Raw genomic sequence first — 17,761 nt, 5'->3', positions numbered from 1 at the left:
TTATTCAATTATTTTTAAGAAGGAAATTAAAGAAAACGGTTTTTTCATCACTCAATGTTTGTACTTTTAGTCACGTGGACAATGCCACTTACTAACTTCTGATTTTTTGCAACACCATTCTTGATATCATCAAGAATCAAACGCATTACATTCGGGTGTTAAAAGCTCAAGTTACCTCAGTTTTTAAAATTCAGCAAATAAGTAATAAGCGTGCAAGGTCGGTACATATCGTACATCAAACAATTTTTCAATCATACTTTTTTTAATAGTAATCTATTAATAATTAGGTTTATCAACTAAAATTTCTTACAAATTTTTATCAATTTTACAGGTGAAGGTTTGCGTCAAAAAAATTACAATTTTAATTTCTGGCTAAAATTACACTTGTAAGATTTATTTAGTTATTTTTTAAAAGGAAATTAATGAAAAGAGTTTTCCATCAATCAATGTTTGTACTCCAGCTGTACTTTTAATCACGTGGACAATGTCACGACGAACATCTGATTTTTTTGTAACACCTTTCTTGATATCATTATTACAGGTTCACTGTATTCGGCTCAAAGGACTAAAAGGGTTCAAAAATTTCCCGAAAATACACTTATTGTTATAGCGCCTGGGAAGATACAGTAAAATATTTAGATCGCTCTACTTATTATATACCTAATGCTCATCAGAATAATAGATAATATTATCATATATATTACATTAAACAATTAACAGAAAACAAACGCTACTAATTTTTTACAAACACACCTCCCGTCATTGTACTATACAAAAGGAGCCAAGGACCTTTCTCTTTCTGAAATTATTTTATCTTTAATTTACTGAAGTACTGAAGTGCACTATAAATATATATTTATTTTCGATAAATAAAATCGGTAAGTAGTCGTTAACTTAATTATCGGAGCTGATATGAACGGGAGGGAACTCGGCTAGTACCCGAGGGTAATTCGACATCTATATTTTAACCAAAACTACCTGCGGGAGGGAATTCGGCATCACCGACCCGGCAGAAACTTACTTTATTGTCATAAAAATGATGCTTCCATCACGGGTGCGGCTGGAATTACTGTTTTATTTAAATTTTATGTAAAGAATCTGCATGATTTTATTATTTACATTTAATAATGTGTTTCACAATAAAACATTTACGAATTACGTAATACAGGGTACCTGATTTAAATACATTATTATGCGTATTATAAATTATATAACTCCATCTGCATAAATTAATAATAAATCACTTAATTTATCCTAAGCATAAGTAGCGTTTGATGAGTTAACAAGTGGAATTATTTAATAAAACCGTTTTATTTTTAAAGGGGGAAGGCATGGGAGGACGCATTTTTGGACACCGTCGGGAAAGCGCAAGATGATGGCGTTTTCAAACATATTCGAATTGCCCGATTTGCTTCCAGAACATTGGACGTCGAAATGGAAAGAAATACGAGAACTGTCATTCCTTATTTTACGTCAACATTTCTTGTGATGGCCGTTTTTTCAATAGGTTAGATAATATTTGTTTAACTACGAACTCTATTCTATTTTAACACGACCCATTTAAATTTTTGAAAAATACGTATTCAGCAAATATTTGAATGTAATTTACTAAAATTTTCTTCTTTGTTTAAAGTAACAAAAAAAAACTAAGTAAAGCAATTTTTTACAATACCTACACATAGAAAGTTACATAACAATATCAATCTTCAAGTATAGACTGATAAATGTACAGAGTGTTCCACCAAATAAAATACGAAATATTAAAGGCATAACTTTTTTTGTTGTTGGTTCAACGTTTATTATTTCGGGTGTTTTCTAAGAAGTTGCACTATTTTCAATCATTACAAATAGTTTTTTTGTATTTTTTATAAGTGATGAATTTGGTTCTTTAAATATTTAATCGAATATATTTTGGAAAAATATTTATCATCCTCTAATTGTAAGCAAATACTTATTGTTTAAAGAACTGAATTTTCTTCGTTGTTTATACTGAGAAACAACTAAAATAATTTTTTAGTTACATAATAATTATTCAAATATTGTTTTCAGTTTTCTTATTTGTCTTAGCAAAACAACTGTCAGTAAGAAATTGATAAAAATTGATCGTATTGTAAAAAGTATATACCTGGATTATAGAAAGGACTATTTTTTGATAGATGTTATTTAAAATTTTTAATTTTTAAAATAAAAGGTGTATATTAAGTCTAAAAGGTTTACCAAAACGCAATAGATTGAATTATCGCGATTCTTTTTTAGATATTTTGTTTTATGGAATTTTAACTAATTTTACCTATGAAAATTCATAAATATAAATAATTGGCTGTGATTTTCATGCTATTATTTTTATAAGAAAATATTACTACTTGCTGTCGGTAGATTAATCTATCTATAGTGGGCCACTTTGTACATATATTAATAACTTACGACAAGCTGCTTCAATGAATTATTATTCATTTCAATTTTTAACCGTCTAAAATAGTAACTAATTGATTTAAAATTAATTGTTAATTTATTATGTAATTAAAACCAGGATATTTTAGAAGTTTTTCGTTTGATATCTGTAATGAGTTTTAAAACTTCGAAAGTATCAGAAATCCATTAAGAATTATTTTTTTAATAAACAACTTAATTTTACCGCGCTAGAGTTAATTAAAAACAAAAACCAATGAGATTTAAATGAATAGGAAACAAATACTATCCTTTTTTTATCGAGTACAGTTACCTGCATGATGACCGATTGGGTTCGGTCGAAACCTTGGCTAGGACTTCTGGGCAACATCAGCGCCCTTATGGCAACGGCATCTGGTTTTGGAACCTGCATGTATTTAGGTGTGGATTTTATTGGATTAAATTTGGCCGCACCGTTTCTCATGATAGGTAAGATCGATAATACTTTCTCCAATTTTTTTTGGTCTCTACAACACACAATAAACGAAACCCTTTATAAAATAATTCGTGTTTGTCTGTAATAACGTCATATACAGGGCGGCTAGTAATTGCTCGTAGATATTCCTCTCAGAAGAAGAAACTGTCACTAATTTGGAATGATTTCACATCTATCATTTGGAGTCGGAAATGCACCATTTTAGAGAAAACTACTTCCTTTTTGTTGTTACAAAAATTCAAATTTTAGTTTTTTCTATGATCTGATAGCCTACGAATTAGCCAAAACGGTGAATTTCCGACTCCCAAGTGATAGAAGTTAAGTCATTCCTAATTGGTGATAGTTTCTTCTCCCGAGAAGAACACAAGCAATTTCCAGTCACCCTGTACTATTGGAAAATATGACGAAAATCCTTGATCTTGTTTGTTTCTATAGAAATTAATTTTACGAATTTATAATTCCATTTAGGGTCAACTGCGATAAACACACAACGCAGAAATGTCCACTTTGAAAGTCCATTCTAAATTCTGATAAAAATTTTTGAAATCGAATGAGTGGTTTCGGAGATTATCTCCTATATCCAAAATTACACACTACTTCTTTGTAATACAGTAGAACCTCTTTAAGTCGAACTTCTATAAGTCGAAAAGCTCAAAAACTCGAAAAATTGTTTTGTTTCCTTTCCTTCAAGCCCCAAAACCTCCATCACTCTAAATCTCAACCCTTTATTAGTCGAAATAATGAGCGAGTACCTGCAAGCCATTTTGGTACATATTTTCCCTCAAAAAATTAAATTGGATCTCTGCATCTCGAACATAGCAATGTTCTATAAAATAATTCGAAGTGATCTGTATTCTGTCGAAACTGCCAGACCCGGATCACGATTTCGATCTTTTTGGATCTCATCAGCGCGTCGCAAGCAGCTCCGACAGAACACAGACCAACTTTTACCTGCTGTGTTGCGTGCGTTTTAGAAAATACCACAAATGGCGCGGTAAACGCCATCTGTAGTACGATGCTACATTTTAGGATTACGTATGCTCCAAAGTTGGTTTGAATTGAAATTCGATTGAAACTTATTACGTCTACACTTCCAGGAAAACTAAATTATCGACTTTAAGGATTTGCCGACAATGTAAATACACTAAGTACGAATAAATCTTGACCTCTACAACTCGAACCAAAATCCGCCATTAGTCGAAAAGTTTATAACTCGAATTTTTTTGGCGTCTGTCTTGATTTTTGAGTTATAGAGGATAGAGGTTCTACTGTATTATAATACAGATTGCTCCGTTAAAAAAAGGTGGACCGTTTCGTTACATAGGGTGAAATAATATTACGGTTTTTTGTTTTTCCTTTCAGCGATTGGAATCGATGATACTTTCGTAATGTTGGCAGCGTGGAGGAGAACATCGATAAAAGATCCAGTTCCGGAAAGAATGGCAAAAATGTTGAGTGAAGCGGCTGTTTCTATTACGATTACATCAGTCACTGACGTATTAAGTTTTATCATCGGGACACTTAATCCTTTTCCATCAATCCAAATATTCTGCATATACTCCTGTAAGTTGTTTATTTATTTATTTTTTTATACTCCTTATGGCGTACTGAGAATAAAATTTTAATCCAAAGATGAAGATGACGTCTTCAAAATGATTATGGAATAGTTTCTTAAACGAAATTCTCATGCAAGTTTTCTTATAATTGAAGAAGTCTCTTAATAGGTCAGAAACAAACCAATTTTCATACCAGATTCGAGGTGACTAACTTTAAGCATCTTTACACTGCACAAATTAAGTATTTACGAAGCTGGAGAAGACCAAAACGTTTTTTTTTAAGATTTCGACTTGCAAGTCGAAATTTCACGAAAGTATACGCCTACGACAACATTCACTTCGGTGGTATTGTCTTTACCTACTCTAAAATTATGATTCCAACCTAATTGAACTTCAAGTTTTCATTGGATTGATTGTAATCATAAGGTTACAGTAGGTAAAGGCAACACAAACGAAAGGAGTGTCATAGTACTGTTGTCCTTTCTTAAAATTGCATTAGCTTAGGTTTGAATTGAGTTACATCAGATTGCAATAAGTATTTCTGAAAAAAATTAAAATAATTATATGTATGGTACACTTGAAATACTTAATTTGTCTATTAACACATTTAGTTGAAAACTGGTGATAAAATGTAATAAAGGAAAGAGAACTAGGTAAATGCGCCTTGGACTGGAGATGTAAACTTTTTTAACTCGTATTTAACTATTTTAAGTAGTTATTGTTTAAATGCAGGATGTGAGTTATATTAGAGACAAATTACGGCTTACATAAAAGCATTTTCTAGATAAACCCGGTAATCAAAAATGTCCAAAAGCCTAAGTAAGTTACTATGTAAAGTAACACAATACTTTAAAACGACCTCCTCATTCAAAAGGATTTTTATTTTATATTACATACGACATGAAACTGAAAATTGAGAAACGTTTCGATTAATAAAGCTTTATACTCCTTATGAATCTATCATGTTAAGTTGTTAAATTATCTAAAATAATAATCAACAACAATAAGTTTAGATATTCCTAAAATGATGCTAATTTCTAACCTTCAAGATAGTTTAGTTTTTAGTGTGGGCTATACTTAAATTTTAAGGTCAATTACAACCTCTTATAGTAATAATTTAAAATGAAAATAATACTGTTCTTGATATTATTTATGCATTTCCTTATAATTTAACAATTAAGCATGATAGATTGATAAGGGTCACAAAGCTTTCGTGACCTAAACGTCTCTCAATTCATATGTAGCATCCAATAAAAAACCTTCAAATTCTTCAGTTATAACACACATTTCATTGATAATAATTTGTTATCCTTTTACTATTTAAAGTGTCTAACAAAAAAATTTCTCTAAGCCTGTAATACAGTAATAAAAAATTTCACCAATAGTAAGTATCTATAACATAGATTATTGGTGAAAAGTAATTTTATGTATTGTGTATGATATTAAAATTCAATTTTTTATACAGAAATTTAATAATATTCATAAGAAAATGTCGAAAATAGCAAGAACATTTTTACTAAATTATTATGACAGTATTGCATCTACACATTGTGCGGATGTCGTCGTATCTTCAAAATAGCAATTGTCTCTTCACTAGGTCACTGTCATAACACGACCTTGCTTCACTAACTGCGTCCTCGAAAGGAACTCGATATACCCGGATGTATTATGTCTCACTATCCTGTAAACTGTGAAACGTTTAAACTCATTATTATTATTGTTAACATGAAATTCGATTAAAATGAATGTTTATTTGCCGTGAAAACACTTTGTTACAAATTAAACTTTCATTCAAGTAAACACAAGCAATTAAAACAGTAACAGTTTAATCGTATAACTTGTGTTATAAGGAATAAAACAGTTAGACGTGTTATAAACTCATTAATACAAATATATATAATATCATCTGATTTAATAATGCCTTGTAAACTGTGTTTTTCCAGTACAGAAGTTTTTTTATTCTGCTTTCCTTAAAAGTTAGATTTTATATTAAAAAATAATCCATTAAAATATCTTGATTATCTTTTATTTAATCAGTATAGTATGGAGTCCATTTTTTATATCAATCAATTTTTATTAGTTTCTCATTATCGCATTTCCCCAAAACTAGAACAGTCCACATCCTTAACTATTTGCGAAGAGTAATCTAATCTAGGTCTAGCTCTACTCCTCTTAACTCCAGTTTCTGCCTCTAATATGTTTCTGACTAGACCTTCATGCCTGAGAAGATGTCCTACTAACCTATCTCGCCTATTTCTTATAGACTTCCATAGAGTCCTCTTTCTCCTGTTCTGCCGATAAAGAAATTCCTTGTGCCTTCCCATCTTCAATATACAGGATGAGCAACTAAGGACGAATTGGTCTGAATATACAGGGTATTTCTTATTTATGTAGCAAGCTTTTGAAAGCATTTACAAAGATGAAGTTTTTCGTTTTGTTTTCGAATGGAATAGTCCATCATTTCCACATATTAATACTATGAAATTTAGATATTTAGTTAGGCCCATGAGATTTTGAACGACCTCTAAAAACGCGCTTATAAAATTATATGTGATAATACAAATTAAATTAAATTTTCTAAATGTGCTATTTTTTTAATTCTTTTGTTACAGGTGCAGCAGCAATTTTCACCTTCGTATGGCACCTGACGTTCTTTGCAGCTTGCATGGCCATCTCGGGTTATTGTGAACAGAAAAATTTACATTCTGTCGTCTGCGTGAAAGTAGAACCCGTTTCAAAGTCCCGTAAGTCCCTACAACTTCTTATTACAATTTTTTTATGCGCCATTACCGTTACGACAAAAGTACATATTTGCATACAGATTGTAGGTTGACAGAAACTGATCTAGAAAGGAAGACGATGGTCTTTTGAATTTGAAGGGTTTTACAATAATAATTAATAAACTTTACAACCCTTTTATTGGTTCAATTTCTACGTACAGTTTAAAACATTTTTTTAACCCCTTAAATATTGTTTAGCGCTCTAGTTATACACTTAGTTATTTTTAGGGTTCCGTATGCCCGAATAAAAAACGGAACCCTTATATTCTTAGAGGATCATTCGTGTGTCTGTCAGTTTTTTTAATACCTAGCACTCTTTTGGAAAAAATGTGCTGGATAATTCCTTTCCTTTTCAGGTATTAAACAAATAAATAACGATTGTTTTTACGGTTAATAAAAAATACTATAGGAAGTAAAATTCAATGAATTTTATTTTTACTTCATAGATGAGTAACTATAATAGAAAAGGAATTGCATGCCTCCAATTTGAATCCAGAAGTAATGAATTTATCGCTAATGTGATCTCTTTAATTAGTTGCTTGTAAAAAAGAAAAGAACGTATTAAAGTAACCGCTATTCATAACTACATGCTTATATAAACACAAACAAATACCCACAACGTTCTCTTACCTAACCAGAAAGCTAAAATACAATCTCTAACAAAAGGATCTCCCAAATATTTGCAAACTTTTATATTTATATTTAACAAAATTTTATTAATAAATACACCATTTATAGCTGAAGGTGTTGAAATATTAAATAAAAATTAGACACATAAAAACAGATAATACGTAAATAAGTGCACAAAAATAATACAATTAATACCAAAATTGAAAAGAAAGAATAAAGAGTGTGTCCTAAGAAGTGCTACAATGAGATATTTTTCTATTCCATGATTAGGTAACGTCAAACTTTGATGATCGAGATGTTCGACATTCTTATAGATTGATAGATTGTAACATTATTCATAATATGAATCTTTTAAAAACGAAAAAATTTTAGTAAAAATATTAAAATTATGTAGACATTAATGTGATATTTCAATTCAGCATGCTCTAATTCGTCAGAATTAAGTCTAATTATATGTTGGAAAAAAGTTGGTCATGTTTGGCGCCCCCTAGTGGAAAAAATAGACATAGAATTGAAAAACGTCTTCTTGAAACATTATTATCCGTCTATTAATTTCTGCAATAATCTCAGAAGAATGAATTTGATTTAGAGTATTTTTTCTTCTTTACTAAAATTTTCAGCTTGACGCTTGATTTCTGCAGTATGTACAGGTACCAAAAATTTTGTCAAACATAATGTTTTGTATTCATTAAATGGTATTTAAGCGCATAAAAAATTAATTATTAATTAAAAGTTAAAAACTATATGAGCGACTGCCTTTCTAGTATATCTCTACTCAGGTTTTCCGTCTATCGCATCGTTGATGTCTCCAACGTATACACTTAAATAAATCGTAAACTAAAGCAGTTCGCGAAAACTTTTTCCTACAAAAGTTGTTCTTTTACTCAATAACTATATTTCTGTAAAATAATTGTTAACATATATGTGACTTTTCAATCGAAATAAGCCATTTTTGGCTCGAAGAGTCGAGTGTATCTACTAATAACTATGACTTGACTATTGCGCTCTGATGAAAAGGAGCGACTTGGAACAGACCTATCAATTATTTGTCTAAAAAACGACAGTAGAGATTTAAATGATGCATTACCCTTTTTGAAATATACAACACAAAATAAATTAGACAAAACATTAAGAGAAACGAAAAAGAAGCTGAAAGGTGATTTTTAGCATTAAACAGGATGAAGGCCTTCTTCCAAAACTCGATATCTCAAGATTGTTTGATAGATCAATCGGTGCCTTCTCAAAATTTGAATGGGCTCAACTAGTCGTTTTATCATTATACGTATGAGGCCTGTTCAAAAAGTATCGCGAAATTTGAATTTCCGCTGGTTAGGTATATTCATTTTTCGATTTTTTGTGGCGTTATGTTGCTACACATGTCTCTCACTTATATCGACAAGTTCGGCTATGTTCAATATTCAGTTAATTTTTGACAGCTGCTTTGTTTGCACGTGTTTTGGCTCGTCTTCGATTTTTGCCTATTCCAAAAAATGGATCAAAGAATCTGTATCAAATTTTGTGTGAAAACCAAAATTAAGTGCGCGGACGCATTCGAAATGTTGACTGTGGTATATGGTAAAGCTTTAAAGCTATAAAATTGTATTGGCCAATCGTCGAATCATCGTTAGAGAAGCTGCTAGGAACCTAAACATATCGATTGGCTCCCGCTAATGAATTGGACATGAGACTCTGTCCGCGACGATCCAAATTTACTCCAGAGGGTCATAACTGGTGACGAATCATGGGTTTATAGTTATGATGTGGAAACCAAAGCTCAATCATCCCAATGGAAGCTGCCTTAGAAGCCAAGACCGAAAAAAGCGCGCCAAGTTAAGTCGAATATGAAGGTTTTGCTTACAGTATTCTTTCGTGGGGGCGTGGTGCATCATGTCAGGGTAGAACGGTCAATAAGGAGTATTACCTGCATGTTATGCGTAATTTGCGCGAAGCAATCTGCCAGAAACGCCCGGATTTGTGCAAGAACGAAAATTGACTTCGCACCATGATAACGCCCCTGCTCACACATCGTTGTTTGTGCGCGAATTATTGGTCAAAAATAGTGTCCGACCGAAAGTTCGGTTTCGGCTTCGGTCGAGTTTCGGCAAAAAAAACGAGTTTCGGTTTAGTTTCGGATTCGGCGGCAAACCTGCCGAAACTACGACCGAAACCGAAACTGCGTTCGGGAGTTCTCGCGCTCTGCTCGGTCATGTTCGGCGCGTTAAATTCCATCCAAGCGAAGTAGATTAATAGACATTTCGCATCTTCAAAAGAAAAATGAGTCCAGTCTACTATAGTTACTCAAATAAACATCTCACCTATTTTATGTATTTTTAAGTCGCAATTAAAGTATTTCCTTAAATGAGGGGTTGTTATGTTGATTTTGATTTGATTATCAATAAGTGAAAATGTCAAAGACTGCAGAGCTATGTGATTTAAAGATAAAAAAATAATTATAATAACGTTTTCTTTATTTTTCTCTCAAAACATGATCCTTATAAGGAAGTTTCGGTTTCGGCCGAAACTGAGACCGTTGCCGAAATTCGGTTTCGGTTTCGGTCGTAAAAACCAGTTTCGGTCGGACACTAGTCAAAAACAATACACTAATAATATCACAGCCAACGTATACCCCATATCTCGCCCCTGGGACTTTTTCTTGTTCCCGAAACTAAAGAGGCCCATAAAAAGACAACGCTACGCTGCGATTAAGGAAATAAAGACGGTATCGAAAGAGGAGCTGAACAAGATCACAAAAATCTGAAGTGTTTCGCGCTACTTTTTGAACAGATCTCCTAAGTTGAAAAAACTTTCACGCGGGACTGTATTTTCGTACGATCATGACTTGACCTTTCTCCAGTTTTGATGTTTACTTTCGATTCAAAACAGAATAACCATTAAGTGACCCAAATCAGTATTTCGGGTGGTCGTACCTATCTGTACATGTGTCTGATGCGGCGATTCTGTCCTTTTTAATGATTACGTGTTATAGGAAGTGTATTAGTGTTATTTTCTAGCACCACCAAAACGTTGCATAAATCTTCTTAAGAAACTGGGTACGTGATTTGGAAAGTGTTTTTGTGTGCAGATAATATGTGTGATTGCTTTAGAAAATAACTGTGAGCACAACTGATTAATGGCGTAAAAAGTTTTATATTGACCAACGAAATTTTACTAGGTGCTTATTCATATCTCGGTAACGAACTATGAAGGTACTTCCCTGTTTGTACCATTATAAAATAGTATATAACGGTGTGGTACACCGATTTATTTATTACGTAATAGATATTCTTTTTAGTGTGAAATGGCTAGTTAAATGCAGAGTTTTGAAAGTTCATTTACTTAACAATACCCATGAGAATGAGATACAGGGGTAGAAGGGTGATATCTGTAGTATAGTATGTAGTAAAGAGCAGCATAGTAGATAGGTAAATATTAGAAAAGGAATTAGATTTATTAATCTGTATATCGAAAATTAATATTGTTAAAAGCAGAGCATCTTTATAGGTAGACATATAGGGACAAAAGATTTTAATTTTAGCATTGAGCAAAGATGGTGTGAAAATTAATACAAACAAGCCGTCGACTCTGTGCCTCGCATCACTGATGCGACCCTTAAGCGTGCAACCCTTAAGATCCACACAAANTAGTTTAATATGAAATATTATTCTGAAAATTCATTTCTTGAATTCTTTTTTGCCCACTACACATTTCCTCAAATTAATGAGGAAAAATTTGTTGCTGTTGTCACAACCCCGCCGGGAATCGAACCCGGGCTCTTTGGCTTACGCGCCAATGCTTTAGTTATTTTTGTTTATTTCTGTTGAAGTATTATGTAAGCAGAAATACTTGCATTTAAAATGCAAATACAAAATAAAAAATACTTATTTTTATCTTGCATTTAAATACTTTTTTGAGAAAAGCGTTTTGTATTTTATTTGAAATAGTTTTCCAAACGTATTTTCTATTTGTAAAAAGCAAAATACTTTTTTGTCGTTAAATGATTTGCTAGTATCACTGATCAAACATTATAGAATGAAAATTACTCATATTGATCATTTAAGGTATTATAACCTTAAAACGAAGACTAAAACACTTTCCATGAATGCCTTCTAATTCTTTAACTGAACAAAACCCCAAAAATCCTAAACTCCTACAAGATATTGTGGTGTTCTAATAAATGCGTGTAATCCAAATTAAAATAAAATTAAATAGGTACTTCAAAAAAGTATTTAATTGAATAAAGTACTATGAAAATACGTATTTTGCGTTTAGCATTTAAACTACGAAATCTATTTTGTATTTTACATTTGAAATAACAACTCAAAAAACTACTTGCATTTTGTATTTAAATACATTTAAAAAACCATTTCGCACATCTCCAGCTATTACACAATTATTTAATTAAATACTTTGTTCATCGCTGATAGTATACAGTACTATTTAAAGTACACTTCAACATGGTATTAAGAACACAAAGTACAAAAAAATACTCGTACGACACTGATACAGCAGATGAATGCGACGTTACAGTGTCGTATTTCCCTGCACGATCCTACCAGGGCCGCACTGTACTTTCAAATACGTTTTTCTGGAAAACGGTGAACTAAACTAAACATATACTTAATTTTCTTGTTTTATAATGCCCTGACGCCTACTGCAAGCTCACTACTTATCTCAGAAACACAAGGTATAACGAAAAAAAAATATGCTTGATCTCATGCATCTCGTTATAAATAAAAGGTTTCCTTTGTAATTTAAAATCCTCACTATACACATTTGACTAATTGTAGATTTAAATAGGTAGCTACTATTCCAGTCGTATTAATCAATGTAGTTTTTATTATAGAATTCGTTTAACTTTTACTCTTAAGTATATTAAGCAGATACTCAAGCGCTTTTTAAATTTTCCGGAAGTAAATTGTACCCATTCTATAAGAAGAAGTAAAATGGATTTAATTGATTGGACACACGCGCTCAAAAATTTGCATGTGATATAATTTATAAGTAATCTCATTGAATGGATGAAGTAAAAGTAGCTGTTTATTTATTCAGAAATGCCAATTTATTAGCGACGGGCGGCAGCATCCATTCAAAATTTTTTTGTTGATTCTGATAGTTAGGTACATGGCTACCGTTCACCAGAAAAGATAAATAGTCAGTGCATACATTATAGGATACAAAGTAAAATGTTTCTTTAGATGAATGTTCGTAAATCAGGCAACATTTATAAGTTTAATAAAAATTTATACATAGTTAGGATAACGGATGTAACTTTTAATAAAAAACCTATTACGACATTAAAGATGTAAGTGAATCTTAAAAACGGCTTTAAAAAGAACAACTTACGTTATAATTTGCCTTTTGTTAAATGTTAAAAACGATGCGAACGACTATACTTTTAATGTACTCACCTGAAAGCAGGTTTTCCGCTTGACGCACCGTTGATGTCTCCAATCTAAATTCTTAAATAAATCGTAAACTAAATCAGCTGGCGAAAAAGTTCTTTAACAAAAGTTGTTTTCTTACCCTAGAACAATATTTCTGTAAAGTAATGGTTGACATATGTGCGAAATTTCAGTTGAAGTAAACCATTTTTGAATCGAGAAACGTCTTAAGACGTATGTTTCTTAAAGTTTATGATTTAATTCTTGAATATTGGGCCTTAACAAGGACGGACTTATCCATTATTAATTTAAAAGAAGTGTTATAGACGTTTCAATTATTCACAAAAAAATTTTTTTTTTTAAACAACTAATAATTATATTATACCTATATGTGCGTCGTTTCTCTTGAAATAAGTCATTTTTCGGTCAAAAACCGTCTTGAACATTTTGCCTTGAAAATGAGCTTTTTTAGAACAGACCTATCTATTATTTATTTATTTAAAAAACCTATATTTTAGTGATGCATTAACCCTTTCGAAAATTAGAAAATATCAAAGTTTCTGCGTCAATACTCATGCCAGTATAAGTAGCTAAAAGAGGCTGTTTAGCTTTAAAAAAAATCGAAAACTTCTTCCAAAATTTGGTGTCCAAGATTATTTGACAGTTCGATCGATGTTTTTCATTGACGATCATTATATTAACTATTTTTTTTTATTAAATAATCAATACTTTGAATTGAAATTGTATTATAGTTATTGAATTGTTTTTCATTAAACATTTATGTTATTAGTGAATTTCTATTACTATGCATCAGCGAATAGGGACTACACAGTAGAAGAATTGTAGTGATAGCTATAGAACTGAGATAGTCTTAATGTGTTAACGAAATTGTGTTGCAATTAAAAGTAAGGAATCAACGGTTATCGGCAAGAAACTGTTGAAGAATTTAACTTAAAATTTTGGCAAATGTTACACGGAGAAAATAAATAATAATTTTTATGATAACGCAAATTACAAATGTCGATTGTAAATGACTGAATTTGCCGTAGAAATAATAAAGTTCGTGTAACGTGTAACGTGTAATAATTTCAATTTTGACATACCAATATCATTTAAAATACCTAGTAAATTTATTTCTGCTGGGATTTTATTTTTATTACGAAGCAACGGGCTAGTAGGATAAATTGTAAATATTGCTTTAATATTTAGGTAAATTTTCCTTTTTTATTTTCTCCGTCTAATCGAACTATAATGTATGAACAATAATTTTGGTATATCGTATGAGTACTTTGGGAGCTTTATCACATTTCTTATTCTAATTTTCTTCTTTATCAAATTCATATTAAAAAAACAGGCATTGAATTCCACCTATTCATTGTTTCGATCTGATAAATAAGAGATAATTTTATGCATTTGTGCAGCTTCTGTATCATTATTACGTATCTAAGAGTGAGTTCCCTGAGCGCAATAATATTTGTGTTTATACTTTCAGTCGAACGCTGTGTTTCGTAACACTTAGGTACCTACACTATTGCTCTAATTACCGTTATCAGTTTTCGTGTATTCCAGCAAATACTTCCTTGGTCAGAGAAAGCGTACCTGTCTCTCTTTCGTGGCTAATAATAAAATTGAAATTAATTGTTGCATCATTATATGTGTTGTGTACAAGGTAACCTTTTACATATGACTAACTTTCTTTCAAATTGTGTGCTCTTGCATAAATTCCATTTCTTCTAACGAATTAAGAATACGTACGATCGACGTATTGTGTATTAGATATATCGTGACCAATTAGAATGTTTTAATGATTAGCAAAGTACAAAATTCTCTGTAAGGGAATCAACCAAGCCAAAGTACTGCCATCTTTAATAAAGGGTAAACTAAAAAGCACAAATTCAGTGAAAATTGATCTGGCTTTGAGAGTTTATATACCTTTGAAAATTATTAATGGAAAACCTATGTAAAAATATCATTTATAACTGTTTATATTTTGTTTATTTTAGTTAGATTTACGCTAAAATCATATTTATATTTAACTAGCTTTTCTCCGCGGCTTCGCTCCCATAAATTAATGTTGTTTCTCCATAGAACATTTTAATTCTCCAATGCGTCCCGAGATAAAAATGATCAGTCTCTCAGTCTCTGAAAGTGAGACTCGAGTCTCCGTCTCTCATCGAGTCTCTCTGGTGTCGCTGACTGCCAAAAAAACTGTTTAGCGTCTCTGAAGGGAAGACTCGAGTCGCTCATAGGGAGATCCTCATTTCGTATCCAGTCTCTGAACGAGAGACTCGAATCTCTCAATAAGTGGTGTCTCGATAGACATGGTTAAAATTTTCAGCATATTTCATAGATCCCAGTATTTCTGTGAGAGACTCGAATCTCTGAATTAACAATTTTATCGTTCGTGTCTCTCATACAGAGACTGTAAATAAAAACACCTAGGCAATAACTAAGAGACTGTGAGAGACGCTGTCAGAGACGCTGAAAGACTCGGACAGACTGGAGAGAGACTGAAAATTTTTGTCTAAGGGTATTAAGGGCAACCTTCGAGTAAATCCGACTACAAATAAAATATACCCCATGGAAACGTTGAAACCTCTTTTCATTTGATTAATTATATCAAAGAGCATAAATACCAAGTTTCAAGTAAATTCAACCACAAATAACGTGTCCCAAAACCAAAAATTGCAACTCCTTGTTACCCCCCTCCTCTTTGGAAGTTGAAGTTTTTAAAATGCCGAGATAGATGTTTCACAAATTAAATGAGAGAGCATTAAAGACCAAGTTTCAAGTAAATCTGACCACAAATAATATCAATATGTCCCATTTAAACATTGCAACTCCTTTCATCTTCCCCCCCTTCATAGAGGTTGAATTTTTGAACCAAATTTTAAGCAAATCTGACCAAAAACAAAACTGTTCCATGTAATCTTTGCAAATTCCTTTCAGCATCCTGCAGAGGTTGAATTTTTTAAAATGTTGAAATAGTTATATCACAAATTTAATATGAAAATTAAGTTAAAAGTAAATCTGACTATAAATAAAATATCTAAATATTTTATGCCAATGAGCATAAATATCAAGTTTCATGTAAATATGAGTAAAAACAAAAACGTTTATAACATAAAGGGTTTTTCATATAAAAATACTATCAAAATTTTCGGATTTTCCCGTGTATATTCCAAAAATTTTCCTTCACATAAACCTTTTCCTGTAAATTACAAATACAACAAAAAATAAATCAACCAAATCGGTTAAGACAGCTAGGAACAGTTTGAATTTCGTTTTTACATTTGTCTGAGTGATTTTTCAAATTTTCCTCTTTATATGAACCTTCCTTGGACTTCAAGGAATATCTTAAAAAAAAATATCGAAATTGGTCCAACCGTTCCCGAGTTTTGCGCTTAGCAATATATTTAGTGATCCATTTTTATGTATATAGATTACTTAATATATTTTGCATGGTATATTACACCTATAACAGCAGTATTTGGTACTTGGTTTCAAATTCGGCATAGTATATGATTGGTCGAAACTTATGTTACCCAATACTGGACACATTTAGGTGAAACGTTAATGTACTAAACTTTGGTACATGAAGATTGGCCAAAAATTAGTCCAGTATTGACAAACCCGTACTTGGCTGCCTAGATTGCGAAAAAACTTTGGCGAAATGCGAATCTACCGAACCTTGGCACTTGAAAATTGATCAAACAATTGTCCAATATTAAAAACCCAGTGCTTGGTTTTTCATTACCGGTTTAGGTTAGGGCCAGTCGTCAACTCCGGGTTTCCTTGAAAAAAGCCTTTTTCTTTGAATTATTCAACAGATTAACAGCTTATTTAATTTACGTTCTCTTATCGTTGTTGTACGACTTTTGACGCCTTTTTATTATTTGCTAGACAATTTTGCTGACACATCAACACCATCTCATATTTACAGTTGCCGGGTAATTATAACACTATCTATCCTGCCATTTGTCTGAATTAATTATCTATTTTACAACCGTATTATCAGCAAACACAAATATTACAATCTGTTTTTGCTGAGACAAATACGTGGTATATATACAGTAATACCAGTAGATGACAGTATAATAAAGAGATTCAGTAATAATATAGACATTTAATAAAAAACTAATTCAGTAACTTATCGTTTTAGTTTAAATATTCATAATTCAATAAAAAATGGTACTAAATTTTTAAAGATTAACTGTGCTAAAAGGGGACATTTATTTGAGTTGTTGTTGTGATAATGTAAATGATAAGCCATTGTTAAAATTCTAGTTTGTTTTTAATCTACACTTATATTAGAATGTTTTTCTTGCATAGTTGGAAAGTACACAATTTTTTAGATAAATAATTAAAATAAGATAGGAAATGCTACATCAATTTTTTTTGTAAAATACTGGCATTTCGAAATTCTTATTTCATTTTTATAAAAAAAACATTTATGCAAAGAGAAAACATTCCATAGTTTTTGCCATCATTATCATCATAAGGTCGTCAGTCCTAAGACTGGTTGGACAT

The 17,761-nt window shown here is 31.5% G+C and overlaps 1 protein-coding gene across 1 annotated transcript in view; it reads left to right on the top strand.

Moving 5' to 3' along the window:
- LOC108737857 (patched domain-containing protein 3) overlaps positions 1–17,761 on the top strand; it is a 102,440-nt gene that overhangs the window by 77,205 nt on the left and 7,474 nt on the right. Inside the window, exons 5-9 of the mRNA XM_025980077.1 lie at positions 1,323–1,507; positions 2,719–2,877; positions 4,247–4,447; positions 7,053–7,188; positions 9,745–9,753. Coding sequence (XP_025835862.1) covers positions 1,323–1,507; positions 2,719–2,877; positions 4,247–4,447; positions 7,053–7,188; positions 9,745–9,753 — 690 coding nt within the window. The remainder of the gene's footprint in view (positions 1–1,322; positions 1,508–2,718; positions 2,878–4,246; positions 4,448–7,052; positions 7,189–9,744; positions 9,754–17,761) is intronic.

Source organism: Agrilus planipennis, unplaced genomic scaffold (assembly GCF_000699045.2).
Source record: "Agrilus planipennis isolate EAB-ADULT unplaced genomic scaffold, Apla_2.0 scaffold14, whole genome shotgun sequence".
In the NCBI taxonomy this organism is placed as follows: domain Eukaryota; kingdom Metazoa; phylum Arthropoda; class Insecta; order Coleoptera; family Buprestidae; genus Agrilus; species Agrilus planipennis.
Note: the sequence above shows the minus strand (reverse complement) of the source record. Positions and strands in the feature narration are given on the sequence as shown.